The sequence below is a fragment of the Acinonyx jubatus genome, chromosome D1 (assembly GCF_027475565.1).
Source record: "Acinonyx jubatus isolate Ajub_Pintada_27869175 chromosome D1, VMU_Ajub_asm_v1.0, whole genome shotgun sequence".
Taxonomy (NCBI): Eukaryota; Metazoa; Chordata; class Mammalia; order Carnivora; family Felidae; genus Acinonyx; species Acinonyx jubatus.
In genome coordinates, this window is record NC_069390.1 from 57417356 (window position 1) to 57434272 (window position 16917).

At 54.7% G+C, this 16917-nt stretch overlaps 1 protein-coding gene across 9 annotated transcripts in view; it reads right to left on the bottom strand.

The window, feature by feature from the left end:
* GDPD5 (glycerophosphodiester phosphodiesterase domain containing 5) overlaps window positions 1–16917 on the bottom strand; it is an 87486-nt gene that overhangs the window by 5709 nt on the left and 64860 nt on the right. For 5 of the 9 annotated variants that reach the window (XM_027039838.2, XM_027039839.2, XM_053203710.1 and 2 more), the window contains 8 exons: window positions 10435–10533; window positions 10053–10146; window positions 9537–9682; window positions 5592–5674; window positions 4277–4427; window positions 3500–3718; window positions 2772–2929; window positions 2376–2523 (listed from right to left, as the gene is read on the bottom strand). In XM_027039838.2, the coding sequence (XP_026895639.2) occupies window positions 2376–2523; window positions 2772–2929; window positions 3500–3718; window positions 4277–4427; window positions 5592–5674; window positions 9537–9682; window positions 10053–10146; window positions 10435–10533 (1098 nt within the window). Of the gene's footprint in view, window positions 1–291; window positions 307–855; window positions 939–2375; window positions 2524–2771; window positions 2930–3499; window positions 3719–4276; window positions 4428–5591; window positions 5675–9536; window positions 9683–10052; window positions 10147–10434; window positions 10534–16917 lie in introns of all 9 variants that reach the window. The other 4 variants (XM_027039844.2, XM_027039845.2, XM_015075548.3 and 1 more) reach the window with 2 other exon arrangements.

Consider the following 16917-nt stretch of genomic DNA (forward strand, 5'->3'; position numbering starts at 1 on the left):
AAACCTGCAGGGAAGCATGGGTTCCCATCCACAGAGACAGCGAGGAGGAACAAAGGGCAGAGGGACACACATGGCAAGATGGGGAGAGAAGGAGGATTGTGGGGGAGAGAAGGAGGGCAGGGGACAGCAGGAGGCTTCAGGCGAGGGGAGGTGTCTGGGAGGGTGACCCGCGAGGGACCCTGACCCAGGCACCGGCTCAGTGCACGGCAGGTTTTCAGAGGGAACTGGAGAAGGGAATGGCAAGGAAGAGGGAGAAAGAGGGACAAGAGAGGAAGACCACACCAGAATTACCTGATCAAGTGATAGCTGTGAGATGCCAGAGTGCAGCAGAGAGGGGGGTGGGGAGAGAGAGGAGGGACATGCGCCGGATCAGAGCGGTGTGTGACAGAGAGAGAACGTCAGTCAGGAATAGAACGGCCAGTTGTTGTCTGTGGCTGGTTTGGGGCCCCTGCCTGGCCCTAAACCCTCCCCCAGACCAACCCCACTTCCCCACTGCAGCCACCAGCTCAGCTGCTACCCTGACAGGCAGGAGGTCTCCAGCATGGCACACCTGAGTGCCGGTGACAACCCAGGCCCCGGGGAACAGGTCAGGACACAAGCCAAAGTCCACATAGCAAATCATGTCAGAGCTTGGTTGGCTATGGGCTCCTAGCCGGGTACCTGTTCCCGAAGCCACTCAGCTCTGGCTGAGGAGGACGGGCTGCAGGCCACTGGGCAGTCCTCCTCCTACCCTGAACACGCTGCCTGGTCAGGGCTTCTCCTGGCCCAGGACTTGGGGAGGTTTGACTGGCTGAGGTGGGGGCTCGCCTGCTGTGGGGCAGGGAAGGCTGTGGAAGGGCGTCCAAGCCTACTCACTTCTGGAGCACGAAGATGCCAATGATGAGGCTGAAGGAGACCAGGTCTGCAGTGACCCACATGAGACAGTACTCGTCCGGGGGCTGTGGACAGATGGCCAGTGGCCAGTTTTCAGTCCTGGCCAGTCCATACCGGGGCCCCAGACCGAGGGTCCATATGGGCAGGGGGACCCCACGTCACTATCAGGGATGGGCTGGGAGGATCCAGAGGGGGCTTCGGGGCTTGAGATGATATTTTGTAGGAGTAGGCTCTGAACACTGTAAGCCTGTGTGTGTGTGTGTGTGTGTGTGTGTAGGATAAAAAAGATCTGTGTGGGGTGTCTGGTGGCTCAGTCATTAAGCATCTGACTTCGGCTCAGGTCATGATCTCACAGTTTGTGAGTTTGAGTCCCACATCAGGTGAGCACGAACCCCGCTTCAGTGAGCCCCACTTCTCTCTCTGCCCCTCACTCACTTGTACCCCTCCCCTCTTTCTCACTCAAAAAAAAAAAAAAAAAAAGATCTGTGTGGTATTCAGGGTAGAGGTGGCATTTGTGAATAAGCCTGGTGGGTTTGTGTGCTTAAGGGGGGCTCCAAGCAGAAGCTGAGTAACAAAAAAAAAATTGCTGAATATGGGGGTGTGACTAGTACGTATGCAGGGGTGTGTGTGGCATCTGTGCAGGTGTGAGATTACGTGTGTCACTGTAGGGTGTTGAGTGAAGGCCTGCCCGCTCCCGGGACCAGGGAGGGCAAAGCCTCCAGTGTAGCCAGGCCTTGATGTCAGGTGAGCTGTGGAGGAGGGACGGGGCCTGGACAAAGGAGCACTTCTTGCTGCTGGTCAGCTGCTGTCGCCTGAACCTCCGAGTGTGCGCACTGCTGGTTCCCAGCAGAGCCTCTGGAGGTTTGCAAGGACCTCTGGTAGGTGGACAGACACAACCATCCATAACCTAGCTCTGGTTACTTGACCCTGACACTGTCTCAGCCATAACAAGACCCTCAGACTGGCTGTCCTGTCCTCACGGAGATGGCAGTGGGGAGCCAGGGGGAGCATAGGAGTGGGGGGCTCCCCCAGTGACAGAGCTGGGATGGGAGCCCAGGCCAGTCTATAGGGACCCAATCAACCAGCTGAAAACTGGTTTTATTTGGTGTATTCTCAGAGCAGCTTTTAAATGTTCCCTATCTTTGTCCTGTTGTTACCCTCTTTTTCTAATGCCTTCTCCTTCAAAACAAAATATAAGAAACTCCCGAAACCCAACCCCCAAGTAGTAATTGACTCCTCTGGGTCCCTTAAATGATGTTTTTCTCCCTGTGGGTTGGGCCCAGGTTCTTCCCACCCCCCAGCACCTTAGTGCAGACTCCAGAGGCCATGAAGATCTTCCTCTTGCCTCAAGCCTATACCCCCCACCATGTGCTGCCCCCACCCTTGAGACCTCACCAGAGAGCCCTGAGCATCGAGCCTCCCCCCCACCCTGTATCACAGGCTCCCTCTACACCCCCAGGTGCCCTCCTGCACACCCCCCCCCCAACAATTTCCCAACTTACCATGATCCAGAGAGGGGAAGGCACCTGGGACAGGGTATGGGAGTTGTCGGAGGTGACAGATGGGACTCCTGCACACCACAGCAAAGAGAAGAGCCACGGTGCATTGACCGTGTAGAGGTTCACACTCAAGTTCCAGGACGCATAGTCCCTGTGGGGCAGGGGGACGGAGGCTGGTCAGCCCTCAGACTGGGGCCTCCGGGCCTGTAAAGCATGCCCCCTTCACGAACCTCCTGGCCCTGGAGAAAGGAACACCCACAACTGGCCCTGGAGAAAGGAATCTCCACTCCCAGAGGACCAAACTCAGACAAAACCTGGATCTGCCTGATGCTCTCCACCTCCACTCTGAACCAGGAACTCTGTGCATCCAGCCTCCCCCTGGTGAGCTGGGGCAGGCACCTGAGCTCCTGGCGGGACACCTGAGTGTAGCGCAGGTTCAGCCTCTGGATGTGGCCTCTCCGCAGGCTGGCGGCCGCCTCCTTGGAACCTGATGTCTGCTGGAAGCCAGGAGCCACCTTCCGCACAAAGGGCCTCTGCCTGTTAGGCAGCCACATGACCTGCAGGCAGGAGAGGGGGCAGCCTCAGCTTTCTCTTCTGTTAAAGAAGCCTGAAGCCCCTGGAAGGTTTCAGAGAGCTGGGACCTGGCACACAGTGGAGCTTATGTGTAATCATTATCTACAGGGGTCAACCTGGTCCCAGCCAAGGCTGTGCAATTGCTCTGGCAACAACTCAGGGAGCTTCCCCTGTAGACCCCTGTCATGACAAGACTGATAACCCAAGCGTCAGTCACTCTATAGGATGCCACCAGTTTAGTGTGCTGCCATAAATTCGTTTCGAATTCCTCTGACCCCCAGGTATTACAGCACAAGGATGCGGGCAGTGCTTCGTGGAAATAGCAGTGTCCCAGAGAACCTGCTCCTGCCCTTTGTACATTTTAAAGGACTTTCTTGTTTCCCTCTTGTCTCCACGACTACCCTGTCAGGAAGGCAAGGGGCATATTACCCCCATTCTACAAATGTGGAAACTGAGGTCTGGACAGGAGGCATAGTGAAGTTACGCTGGAGTCCTGTTCCAGCCAGGCCTGGGTTTCCGGGGGGGCAGGGCAGGGCTGCTGAGCAGGGCCTCACCTGGTGCTGGGGGAACCCAGAGCGCAGCAAGGCCTCCAGCGTGACATTGAGGAAGCTGCCACGGTAGGGGTGCTCCCGTGGTGGGTCACGCAGGTTGAGCAGCAGCGTGGCATTGCCCTTGGCCAGCTCCAGGAGCTCTGCTAAGCTGCAGATGGACTGGTTCTGGGCCTCCCTGTGGTCGGAGGGTGACAGAGAGCTGGCCGTCCAGAAGGGATCCGTCTGGCAGAGATAGGAACACACATGGCTGCCTCGCCAGCCCTTTGGGGCCTCCGTGTGCCTTCTTGGCCACTAAGCACGGAGACCCCTGAGCTGCCAGTGTCTGCTGGTGTGTGGGTCAGGTAAATTGATAACTGTGGCCCTGTGGGGCTTTTAGAAGACCCCAACCCTAACTTCTCTGGGCCACACCTGTTTTCCTGAAAGAATCACCTGCTTGGAACTTATCCCAGACCCCAGCACATTTCTCCTTTAGTAGCATTTCACACCAGAGAACCAATTTCCCTCTAGAGTTTGACATAGTTAATAGTTTTACCTGTTAACTCTTATCATCACCGCCAACTTTTTCTGATGTGGGAGACAGAACCAGAAGAAGCAGTGACAACCATGAGATCTGGACTTCAGTGGCTGGAGCCGAAGCAGGCTACTAACCAACCTGGCTGTGAGTCATTGATGCTAGGGGACTAGGGGTCATCTGAGCTGATGACCACTCCCGGCCCTCTCACTCCATGGGGTCCCCGCCTGTGCTTTCCATGCCTAGGACTGGGACAGGTACAGCCAGACCTTCAGGAACCACTGGCCGGCATTGAGCCTCTGCAGGATGGTCCAGTTCAGCATGGAGGCGGGCCTGCGGGCGAGCTCCGGAAACTCCTCCTCCACGTTGGTGGTGCGCCGCAGGGTGGTGTCATGCATGAGGAAGGGCACGCCATCCAGGCTACGGAAAGGTGGGGTCCCCAAATCACTGTCCACCCAGGTCCCTCACCTGCCCACCAGTCATCCCCCCACCAACACACATAGGCTCCTTCCCATCCACTTATACAACCCCCATGACATCCAGGCAGGCTTTGCCTCTGTGGACCTCAGGTTCCCTGTCTGCACCGGGAGGGCAGTGGACTCACAGGTGACTCCTTCTGGCTCTCTGTGAGGGTCAGACGGGGTTAGGGACTGCTGAGGATGGAGGGCTGGGTCTATTTTTTCAGCAGCCCTAGCAGATAGTGCTGCCTCGTTTGATAATGGGGAAACTGAGGCTGAGAGGGAAGTACCTAGCTCAAGACCCATTAGCCAGTAAATGGTATAACCTTACTTAGAACCCGGGCCATGTGATGCCATACTAGAACAGTACAAATGCAGGCCCCTTTGACAAATTCCCCCTTCCCACCATCCTAGTCTACCCGTTTGGGGCTGCCGATACCACATATGATGTCATAGTGTGAAATAGTAAAAAGCACCTGTGCCCCCCTGCCTCAAGGCATTTTACCTCCGTCTGCTAGAAAGTTTCGATACACACACAATTCTGTAGTATCTACACTGGGACCAGTGGGTTATCTAACAATGATATCTATGCTTGGCCCCTCACGTATGTGGTGTCTTGTTCACTACACAACCTGTGTAGCTAAACATGGCAGCCCCGCCTCCTTCCCCTCTCAGAGATAATCTGTTGTGAAATTGGTATGAGTTCTTCTTGACCTTTCATGTTAAGACATACTTTTAAAATCTACACGTTGAAAACGTACAAATCATTTTCTGCGTCTTCTAAATATAATTGACATCACAGTGAATATATCACTCTGCAGTGTGCTCATTCCACCCATTGGTGTTTGAGCCATCTTGCTGAGCCACACAGATCTAGTCTTTCCTTCAAGTAGATCTGTGGCAGGACTCCAGGTCCCAAACACTCACCCCTGCTTGAACCAAGAGCATGTGTTTATTTCCCTATTTTATATCCTGGCATTAGGCACAAACAGGGTGTCAGCCCTGTGGCGGATCATCCAAGCCCCAAGCCCCATCTCTGAGGCTCTGGGACCCGAGGTTTCTCCAGCAGGGTCCCGGATGCGGCAGGGATGAGAGGCCTTGTGGTCCTCTTGACCCCCACACCTACCTGATGGTGACATCAGCCTGTAGCCCATACAGCTTCTGCTCCAGGGCCTTCCGGAAGGACATCAATGTGTGCTCTGGGGCCAGCTGGGCAGGAAGGGAGAGCCGAGATTTAGCTGATGTACACCTCCCCAGCCAATCTAGAACCTTCCATGTTGGGAGGCTGGAGTAAGTCTGGTTCTAATTCCAACTCCTCCAAGCAGTGGCTGTGGGACCCTGGACACCCATGCAGCTTCTCAGAGGCTCGGTCTCTTCATCTGTGAAATCATGCCTGCCTCACAGGTTTTTTTGGGGGTGGGGTGGGGAGGAGGCAAGGTGGTTAGTGTTGATGTATATATGGGGGTGTGAGGGTTTTTATACAGTCCTCTGTCTCGTCACAGTCTTGGGCTGGGGTGCAAGCCATGTTTCCTCCCAATTATACCCGGAGTCTGGGTGGAGATCCCAGAGGGAGAGGGGAGGGGACACAGGATGGCACCGTTTAAGCCATGACAAGGCCATCCCCCAGGCTGTTACATGGATTAAAAGCCCCCAACCATGCTGCCTGACGTACAATAAATGCTTAATAAATGACTCTTAATCCTATAGCATACACGTCAGAAGATCTGGTTCTAGCCCTGGCCCTGCCATAAAGTAACTTTGTAACCGCTGGTGCATCTCTTTCTCCTATGGACCTCAGTTTCCCCATTTTCCCCTTGGGGTATATATTCACTGTTCTCTGAGGGTCCTTCCAGTTGGGAGAGTTGGAGTTTGAAGTCTCCCTCCCTAATTCTGTCTTGCCTGAAGACCCTGTCATACCCTTTGTTGCCACTGGGGGTCACCACCACATCAAGGAGTGGGCTAGAACGCAGCGCAGTGCGGGCTGGAACAGGGAGGGGAGTGAGGACTCCTGGCAGTGAAGGAATGGGGTGGAAGGGGTTCCTGTGACTGATCTCACTTCCCACCAAGACACATGCCCATCTTCTCTCCCTCTGGCCATGCTGCTCCAACATGTAACACATTACCCTCCTCTGGGAGGCAGCCTGGCACGGCAAGGGCTGTGGGGACTGAGAAGGAGCAATCCGACTTCCCAGTTGTTCACCTTCTGCACCTTGGTTTCTTTAGCTATAAAATAGGCTAGTGTTATCAAGCTCACAGATGAAATAAGGGGCATCAGCAGTCTCTATAACTGAGTTCCTTTCTTCCACTTTTCTTGGGGCAGAGCAGCTTTGGGGGACGTGGCTACCTTCTCCCAGTCAGGTGGGCTGTGTGTGGCCCCAGCGAGAGGCAGAACAAGGCCACAGAGGCATCTAGAGACAGGCATGGACTCGGTGGAGTTCCTGCCCAGCTCGCCTCTAAATGTCCTGCGGCCAGGCCTCTCACAAGAGGTGCCATTGCTCTTCTGGGGGCTGAGGCTGCAGGAGGTTGACTGTGTGAAGAACACAAAGGAGCACAGTGGGGTCTATAAAGACCCTTGGGGAACAGAGGAAGTGACTGGGAGGGGCAGAGTCTCTTCTCCAGAGGCTTTTTAGTCGGGTCTCCCAGGGATAGGTGCTGCCTCCGGGAGAGGGAGGCATGGAAACCTAGCCCTCCTTGGCCAGCCTTGGGACTCCAGGAGGGCTCTTAGAAACATGTGGGATTTCAGGGTGAATTCTTAATCCCTACCTGTCTCATGCCTGAGCCCAAGTGGGGTTCTTTTCTCGAGTGTGTATGTGAGGGGTGGCTGTCACAAACTCAGGTGGGCAGGCCACTGTGGTTAAAAGTCCCGACTTTGGAGTTAGTCTGACCAAATATTAAAGAACACACACATACACACATCCAGCTGCACCCACAGAGGAACCATACACCCAAGGGCACACGGACACACCGAGACAGCAATGTGCACTTGGGCTTATCACACACAGATGTGTGGATCCAGACCCAATGATACACACAGCTGTAGACACCGATACATGTGCATGCACAGTGACACATGGAGCCGTGTCAGACACTCGTGCTGGCCCCTCAAAAACCACCAAGAGGATGCAATCAGCCAGATGCACAATGTGGGAAATTCTACAGGACAAATGACTCCGTTTCTTTGACAAATAAACAGCATATGGGAAAAAGGGAGGGGGACTGTTCTATACTAAGAGATACTTGGAAGACATGTCAACCAGATGCACTACGTGTTCTCCATGTGGATCCTGATTTTCAACAACTGTAAAAAGGTATTTTTGAGACAACAAAGGAAAACTGAACATGGATTCAGTATTAGATAATATTAAAGAATTATTATTTTGTTGGGTGTGACAGCAGCATTGTAGTTTTGGCTATGTTTAAAAGAAAAAAGTCCTTATGTATTAGAGATACATATATATGAAGTATATATGGGCAAAATGATAGGATGTTTGGGATTTGTTTTAAAATTTTACATCAGAAAAGAAAAAGTAGGGAGACAGGTGAAACAAAGGATGGCAAGAACATTGATAAATATTGAAGGTGGTCTTGGATTCCTTATATTATTCTTCATTATATGATTCCTTATACAATTCTTGCCACTTCTGTGAATGTTACTTTTTCCTACTAAAAAAATGATCCATGCTGGGGCCACCTGGTTCCTTCCCCTTGGCTGAGTGCCCACCCCCCTCGGCACACCTACTTGTCCCCTGGCCTCCAGAACAGGTGGGTGGGTAATCTGGGTCATGGATGGAAGAGGTGCTGTAACCTTGGGCCCTGCCCACCTGCAAAGGCTATGCTTCTAAATTATCCTCACAATGGTCAGCAGCATGAGGCTCAGAGGGGACTGGTGACCCCCCGAGACCCACAGGCAATATGGGACAAAACTGGACCCCAAATCCAGATCCCTCTGGCTCCAGAGCCATGGTCTTTCCAGCTGTTTGCCTCCTGGAGGTACTGGGACCAGCGAAGGGTGTGTTGGGAGGGTACCAGGGGCCGGTTCAGGCACAGGTATCTGAATCTTACCTACAAAACGGGCACAGTAACACTCAACACAGGAAGTGGGGAAAAACCTAAGGGTGATTCACAGCCCCACCAGACTTAACACCTCCTTTTAAAAGTTACTTTGTGAGGCTGCCTTGACTGCCCTGAAATGCAATGATACATGGAACTCTCAATCACTGCAAAAAAAAAAAAAAAAAAAAAAAAAAAGAGAGAAAGAAACTCTCACGCAGGCCCCAAGCGCCTCCTGGTGGTGATAATAGGTACTGCCTCTGTTAAGAACCACAAAGTCAAGGTGTTGGTGCAGGAGAACCCCCTGGTCCAGAGAAGGGAGACAGCCTGCCCCAGAAGCCAGAAATATCTATCTCTCACTCTCTGTGTGCTAGGCTCATAGCTGGGTACTTCACATGGCCCACCGGTGCAGGCACTCTTGTTATCCCAAGACACAAGATGAGGAAACTGGCACAGAGCAGACACGGATTGGTCCAGGCTCCCACAGCTGCCAAAGGGCTGAGGAAGCATGGCTCTGGAGCCACCCTCTAAACTACTGCTGGGTCAGAGGGCTCTGACTTTGACTCCCTTCTGTCTCTAATTCAACCCTCTTCAAGTACCTTCCCTCTAGCAGTGGGCTCTGAGTTGTACCTGTTCCCTTCTGCACCCCACAGCCCAGAGGGTTCTCCTACAACCCGGGGACCGGCTGTCCTCCCCACACCCAGCTCCCCCTCTCTCCTGGGCCTTCCCAACCCACAACCTAGCCTGCCTGTATCTTTCCAGGGCCCTCAGGATAAAAACTTAAATCTTTTTAGCGAGATGCCTTCAGGACTCTTCAGGATTCAGTCCCATCTGAGCTCCCCAGCTTTTTCACCAACCCTTCCCATATGCCCCCCAAAAGAGCTAAAGATTCCTGCTATTACCATATTACACATATTATATCTTCCCTACAAGGAGATAGGTCCTTAGGCCTGTCTCCCCTAGAATGGCAGAACTGCCCACCCCCCTCTCTGCTCTGTTAGGACCCTCAGGTGGTACTCACCATAGGAGCCCCACGGTGGCCAATGAGGGCAGGCTTGGGGCCCAGGTCCTTTTTCTCCATGATGCAGGGAGATGAGATGGTGAGAGGGGCCAGGTAGAAGGCAAATACCATGGCAAAGAAGATACAGAGAATGGCCACCTGGGAGGCTGCAGACATCGGCCGTGAGTCAGGCTACCTGGTGAGCTGTTTGGCTTTCCACAGGGCCCACCCGTGAATCCTGAGCAGGCTGGGGTTGGGGTGGGGGCCCCTCTTCCCTCTACCTGTCAGGACCCAATGCTTTGAGGGGACCCTACACCACGGCCAGCCCCCATCTGGCTAGGAAGGCAAGCTGGACTTCTAACTCACACACAGACACACAGAGGAGGAAACGTGCAAGGCTGACCGAGGCTGCGACCCTCAGTGGACCCTGTGGGCCACTCCGAACCAGGACCTCCATGCTGAGAGTGGCCACCTAGGTGATGTCCAGGTGGGGGCAGGACAAGCTGGTTTTGGTACTTGGGAGGCAGTCATACTTACAGGACCGCTCTGCACGGGCGAACTGTCCTGCCACAATCCAGGAGAGCGCGGTGATGGCGGCCAGGGCCCCCACATGCAGGAATGGCGCTGTGCCCTTGTGTGCGGGAAGGGGCAAGAGGAACCATGAGCTCCCAGCCATGCCTAGACCCTCTGGTCACCAACACCCTCACAGCCAGCCTATCTCTGTCCGTGGGGTGGGCAACTCTCATCTCTGCAGAAACCCCAAGGTGTAGCACCCTCCCTGCTCTGACTTGCTCTGTGATCTGGGCCCCTCCCTGCCCCCTCTGGGCCTTCGTCTGAAAAGACGTGAGTGATGAAAAGGCACTGCCTTGTGTTGAAGGTCCTGGGAAAGTGGCTGCCCAGCCCTCCCTCACCCCCTCACCTGCAGGGAGATCAGCAGCACCTCCCACTCGTCCTTCCACAGCTGGGCCACGGCCGACATGGCCACCACCGTGGACACCAGGATGACCACCAGCCCCATCTGGAAGGGGAAGAGTCACCAGACAGGAGGTCAGAGCAGGTGTGTCTGGACAGCCTGAGCATCCCCAGTGCATCCGAGAGAGGGGCAGGGAAGCAGAGACTGCGGAAGAGGCACAGGGAGAAACGGGGAGTGCGAGAGAGACCAACAAAGGGAAGGGGGGAAGCAGAAGAGAGCCAGGCACAACGGAGAGAAAGCCAGAGATGGCTAGCCAGAAATGACAGTGAGAGACAGAGGCAGGAGGAGGCCGGGGGACCTCCAGAGAACAGAAGGGAGGCTGAGGAGGAGAGACAGTGGGAGGAAGCTGGGGGGAGGCATAGGCGCAGCCCAAGGTTCAGCCCCACTGAGGGTGTGAGGAGGGGAGACTCTTGGCCCGTGGGGGCCTCTCATGGGCCCAGCCAGTCATGTTGAAGGCCTCACTTAGCCCTGCCAGCAGCCCTTGAGGTGAAGGGTGACTTATCTAGGCCGCAGGGGCAGGAGGCTGGGGAGCCGGGTCCCCTACAGGAGCCGATACCCCTCAGGCTGGAGCGGGCGGAAGTGAGGCAGAGCTCTGGCCCACTGGCCCCACAGCCGGGGCTCCCCGCTCCTGCCCCTGAGCTTCCAGCTTCTACTGTGTTTACGGGGGCTGCCCTCTCAGCTGCCTCCTAGAGGAAACAAGGAGCACACGTTGGAGGGCAGACAAGATGGAAGCTTCAAGGGACAGAGAGCTTTGGGGACAGTTGGGATCTGAAACCTCTCACGCAGCACAAGATGCTCCCCAGACTAAGTGGAGCCTGAAGCCTGGTTTCTGGCTACTCAGCCCCCAGCCCCACCCTCTACCCCCCTGCTCGGCACTCATTCCAGCCACCTTCCGCTCACCGCCAAGCCTGGCAACTTAAGGCTCAGGTCACATCTCTACCCCAAAGCCCCCACGCCCCTCTCCATAATGGGCCAAGTCAAGGCCACCGTCCCCTGCCTTCACTGACTTCCTACTGCCGCTGCAAGCTGTTTCCCCACTGCCCCCCTTCCCTTCCTGCTGTGCCTTTCCCGGAGGCGGAGGCGGCTGTGTTGTGAGAGCCCTCCCAAACGGAACTGAACAAGATAGGATGGTGAGGGCAGACACTGGCTGCTCCATCTTCCCTCCCTGCCAGGCAGAGAAGATTCATTCTGGCCTGGGATTAAGTTTCCCTTTGGAGCTTTGTCATTCGGGTCCATCAGCCCAAAACGAATGTTCCAATAAGAAACAGTAATAAGGCGGAGATGGGTAGGGGCCTTTATGGACTGTAACGTACTGGCCTGGGGCGGGGGGGACAGGGCACGAGAAGGGGAGAAACGCAGGGACACAGAGGAGGGAGGGCCTGTGTGCCTGGGGCAGGGACATCCTGTTTTCCTCATGTTTACTCTTGTAAGGTCCCAGGTGAGGTCATTATCACCTTGATATCACACATAGGGAAACAGCTCAGCATAAGGCCGGCTTGCCATGTAGCTCTGAGGGGGCAGATACTGAAGCAAACTCCATGGTCTGTCCCAGAGGTCATGCTCTTTCTGGGAAGTCACGCTGCAGTAGAGGGAGGCCAAGGAGTGTCCTGAGGGTCCCAGAGAATCCTCCTCAACACACAGGCTCCCTGCCCCCTGCTGCCCCCTGCAGACAGGTCCCGGGCACAGCAAATGTCTCTGAAGGGTTGTTCCTGACAGTCTTATTGCATTTAACTGCTAGGGGAAATACTTGCAATAAAACTGATTTCCCATAATCATAATGCAATTAAAATTTTTATTCTGAGCTTTGCAGCTGCTGTCATGGCAACCATTATGCTCGGCAGCATTACCGCAGTGTTTAGTGTCTGTGGGACCCCCCCACCCCACGCTGTATCCTTAAGACACATTACCAGCACTGATCCCCAGCAACGCTGGGAACCATCGTTCCTCATATCGGACCGGAAAGGATAAAGCCCACCCAGAAGGCCCAGAGATGGCCCACTGTCCTCCCCTGAAAGCGGTCTTTGGTCTTCTGTGCAGGTGGGATGCTGGCTTGAGGGGACAGTGGAAGGGACTGAGGACACAGGAGGCACCTCCGTGCAGTGAGCCTCGCCTGCATGCTGGCGCCCAGGAGGAGCTGGAAGCCAGCCTGGCAGAGGGGGCAGCAGGTCGGCCTCCTGGGGGCGGCTGGAATCTGGGTTCTACGATCCAAATGGCAGGTGACGGGCCAGGGCTCGGTGCTGCACGAGCCACACCCTTCAGTCAGATCCCAGCCCCTCGGCCTAATGGGAGAGGCTGACCTCCGGAATCATGTTTCCTGGGTGGTGCAATGCGGGGGATGAGTGCCCACCAGCCAGGGGTTTGGGGATGAGGGAGAGAGAGCAATGGCGTGCTAAGCACAGGGTTGGTACCCAAATAGTAAAGGCTTACCAAATGTTAGTGGTGTGATTTGAAAACGTGGGCATAATATCCAATGACCAAGATGATTACCAGGAGTGACTGAAACACTGTGGAAAGTGTCTGACACACAGAGTAAGCGCCCATTAAAGGATGGCTACGGCCATCGGCTATCGTGATGAGCGGGGCCCGGCGTGGATGTGCCTTCCTACATACGCTGCAGCTGGAGGGGGAGAGGCTAGACGGCTGGGAAGAACTGGGGAGCCTGGGCCGGTGGTTTGGAGGGAGTCTGAATTCATGGGGAGCGCTGATGAAGGGAACGTGGTCAGATGGTACACAGGCACCAATGGGGCCGGGTTGGGGGGGCAGACGCACAGGCCCTGCCCCAGCTCAGTCAGTACTGCCGCATGACTGTGGCACCCAGTCCTCTTCCCTGGGCCTCAGGTTGGGTCACTGGCAGACACATCCTCCACACAGGCCCTGGGCTGGGGACTGCCGCCACTCTGGCAGGGGAGTCAGGCAAGGTCGCAGACGGGGGCCGTGGGGTGTGATCAGTGCCGGGACTGGTGGGGGGCACCCTGGGGAGGTGGGGGCTGTGGTGAGAGCCCCTCACAGCAGTGGTGTCTGGATGGATTCTGGCATTGTGGGTAGGTGGGGCAGGAAGGGGACATCTCGGGGAAACAACCTCCTGTTTACTGGAAAGCCCCACACTTCTCATCTTCTGGGCCTCTGGACTTGTCTCCTGTTTCTGGGAAACAGGACCTTTGGGAGGACTAGGGTGGATGGGGAAGGTCCCCAAGTAGACACCCAGATCTGCTCACGCTACCCTGCCTGTCCCAAGCGCCCCCCCCCCCCCCAGCATTGTCCTGGGCCCCTCTGTTCTGCAGCCCACCCTTAACCATGACCCTAGGGAACCAGAGACTCTCAAAATAAAGATCATGATTAAAACATAATCTAAAATTACAGTTCTTAAAGCAGTATTATATAGGCATGAGACCAGAGAGGTAAGTGAAAGTAAATAAAAAACAACAACAACAACGAGGAACAGATCTAAATACATTAAAAAAAAAACAAAACTAGTCTACTATAAAAGTGGCATCTCAAATTAGAGGGGGAGAATGGATTACTGAATAGAGAGTAGGGACCTGGGAAGCCATCTAAAAAAGAACAAAGATCACACTATACTCCCAAATAAACTTCCAAAAAGATAAAACAAATAAATGTTAAAAAAAAAATTAGAAACCCAGAAACCTATAATCACCAAATGATACCAACAGAGACATTTTTTTATCATCTTGGAGTGGGAAAGACTTTTCTTTCTTTCTTTCTTTTTTTTAAGTTTATTTAATTTTGAGAGGGCAGGGGAGAGAGAGAGAGACAGAGGGAGATGGGCAGACAGAGGAGAGAGAGAGAGAGACAGAGAATCTCAAGCAGTTTCTGCACTGTGAGTACAGAGTCCGATGCAGGGCTCTCAGAGAGAAAGAGATCTCAGAGATCTCACAGAGAGAGAGAGAGATCATGACCCGAACTGAAATCAAGAGTCAGACGCGGGGCGCCTGGGTGGCGCAGTCGGTTAAGCGTCCGACTTCAGCCAGGTCACGATCTCGCGGTCCGTGAGTTCGAGCCCCGCGTCAGGCTCTGGGCTGATGGCTCAGAGCCTGGAGCCTGTTTCCGATTCTGTGTCTCCCTCTCTCTCTGCCCCTCCCCCGTTCATGCTCTGTCTCTCTCTGTCCCAAAAATAAATAAATGTTAAAAAAAAAAAAAAAAGTCAGACGCTTAACTGACTGAGCCACCCAGCTGTCCCTAGGGAAAGACTTTCCTAAGTCGGACACAAAATCCAGGAGACATAAAAGAGATGACAGATTCACATCCGGAAAAATAAAAAAATTCCTCTGGCAAAAACACAAGCCCAATCGAAAGATGAATTAGGAAGAATCGTCTGCAGTTCACTGGCCAAAGGGCTAATTTTCTGAATCTAGAAAGAGCTCCTACAAACTACTACGCAAAAAGCACATCCCACAGCAAAAAGGGCAAAAGAGACGAAGAGCCAGTTTATGAAAAAGGAAACGCAAATGACTCAAGCTTGGGGAAGATGCTGAGTCTAAGTCATCACAAGGGAAATGCGGATTAAAGCTACACCGAGGCTCATCCTCACCCATCACGTTGGCCGAAGTCAAGAAATCTGTGAACACTTGATGGCGAGTGTGCTCTCTAAGCACAGAGGCATGGGTTGGTGGGCCGTGGCAAGGAGGCAGTTTGGCAGGAGCTAGTGAAAGTGGGTGCTCTTTACCTCGCACCTCCCCGCCTGGGGCGCTGCCGCATTGTGCCACGTGCACTGGGACATCGGGCGGGCCCACCAGCCTCGGGAACCAGGGATGAGACAGCGGGGCAGGAGCAGGGGATGGACGCGATGGGAATGTTCTCAATGCACTGAAGGGCAAAGAGCTCCCATTTTGTCAGGGCGCAGAGGTAGCAGGCCGGTACTTGTGTTCAGAGAAGAAGGAAACGAAGAAACCAGATGTGTATTTGCAGGTACTTAAAATATCGCTGGAAGGATAGGAGGGAGATTAACATTGCCTACTTTTTAGTACCTTTTTAATTTTGAACACATCCATATAGTAGATGGTCAAAAATTGGTTAAAACAAAAAAGAATAAGGATTCTTTAGAGTCCTAGAAACAGAATAGAACTCGAGCCCCTACTTGAATACTCCTGGCCCCCGGGAACTCCCTCGCTCCAGATGCCGTGGCTCCAGCTATGGATCAGCTCTGCCTGGAAAGACCTTCCTCGTGCTGAGGCCTCCCGGGAGGGGACAGAGAGGAGAGGAAGGCAGGACTGGCACCCAGGAGCTGGCACTGGTGCAGATGATGGGCTCGGGTCCTCGCAGCCCCGGGTACTGGTCTGCAACCCCGGCTGGCTGAGTGCCTCCGGAGGCCTCTCCACTAGGATCAGGCAAGTGTGACCTGGCCTGCTGAGAACCAGGCACGAGCCCAAGGAGGTAACCACGGTGGGTGCCAGCCCCACCCGGGGTGCCAGCTGGTGCAGCTCTTTCAAGTCGGCTGCCCAACAGAGAGAAGAAAGTGCTTCAAGAGGGGACTTCAGAAGCCCAGGGGACACCTCAGGATACAGTGACAAGCAGGAGGAAGCAGGGAGGGCTGCTGGCTGGTCTTCACTCCTCTCAGACTTCAGTCCCCGGGATCTGACTCCCCCAGCACCTGACCTCGGAGGCCCCTGGATGCCCACTGGCACCTGCTACTCCACACAGCCCAGCTGGATTTGCCCTGTCCCCCTTCTAGCAGGAAGTGAGCCCCTGCCCCTGTCACTCCTCACCCATCTCGTGGGCTCATGGTTACTTCTGGACATTTCTGTCCCTTCCTAAATGGCATGCTCACTCCGAGCCAGGCTCTGGGGAGAAAGAGGTGCCTAGCCTCCTGCCAAGGCCCAGGCATCCCAGGAAGGAGGGGCTCTCCTGATTGGCTTTGTACCACCCCATGCCCACTGGGGCCTCGAGAAGGGGCAAGCGTGGGCCACATACATTCAGCACCATGCATGCAATAAATGCTCAGAGTGCTGAGGCTCAGAATGTGTGGAGCCTCCCCACTTTGGGCCCAGCCCTGAGTGGGGCACTGGGGACACAGAGATGGGCAAAGCCAATCTGGCCTGCAAGGAGCTCCCAGACTGGGGTGGGCCAGGGTGGGGGAGCGAGGCAGAAATGGACAGCACAGAGGCTCAGGACTATGGCAAGGGAGCCTGCCAGGGCTGGGGGAATCTGAGCAGCCTGTAGGTGGGGGAAGCAAACTAAGGAAGGAGTCCAAAGGAGAGAGAAAGGGAGGGCAAGAGGGAAGAGGGAGAGGAGAGGAAAGGTAGCCATGCTGGCAGGGCCTGGGATGTCTCCTGCAGCAGAAGCCGAGGGTGGCTGTCCCAAGCCAGCAGTTGGGAGGTGTTAGCAGGACCCAAGTCATACAGGGCTGTAGTGGGGGAGCTGGGATCGCCCCGGGAGCAAGGGGGAGAGAGGTGGGAAGGGCTTTGAGTTGGG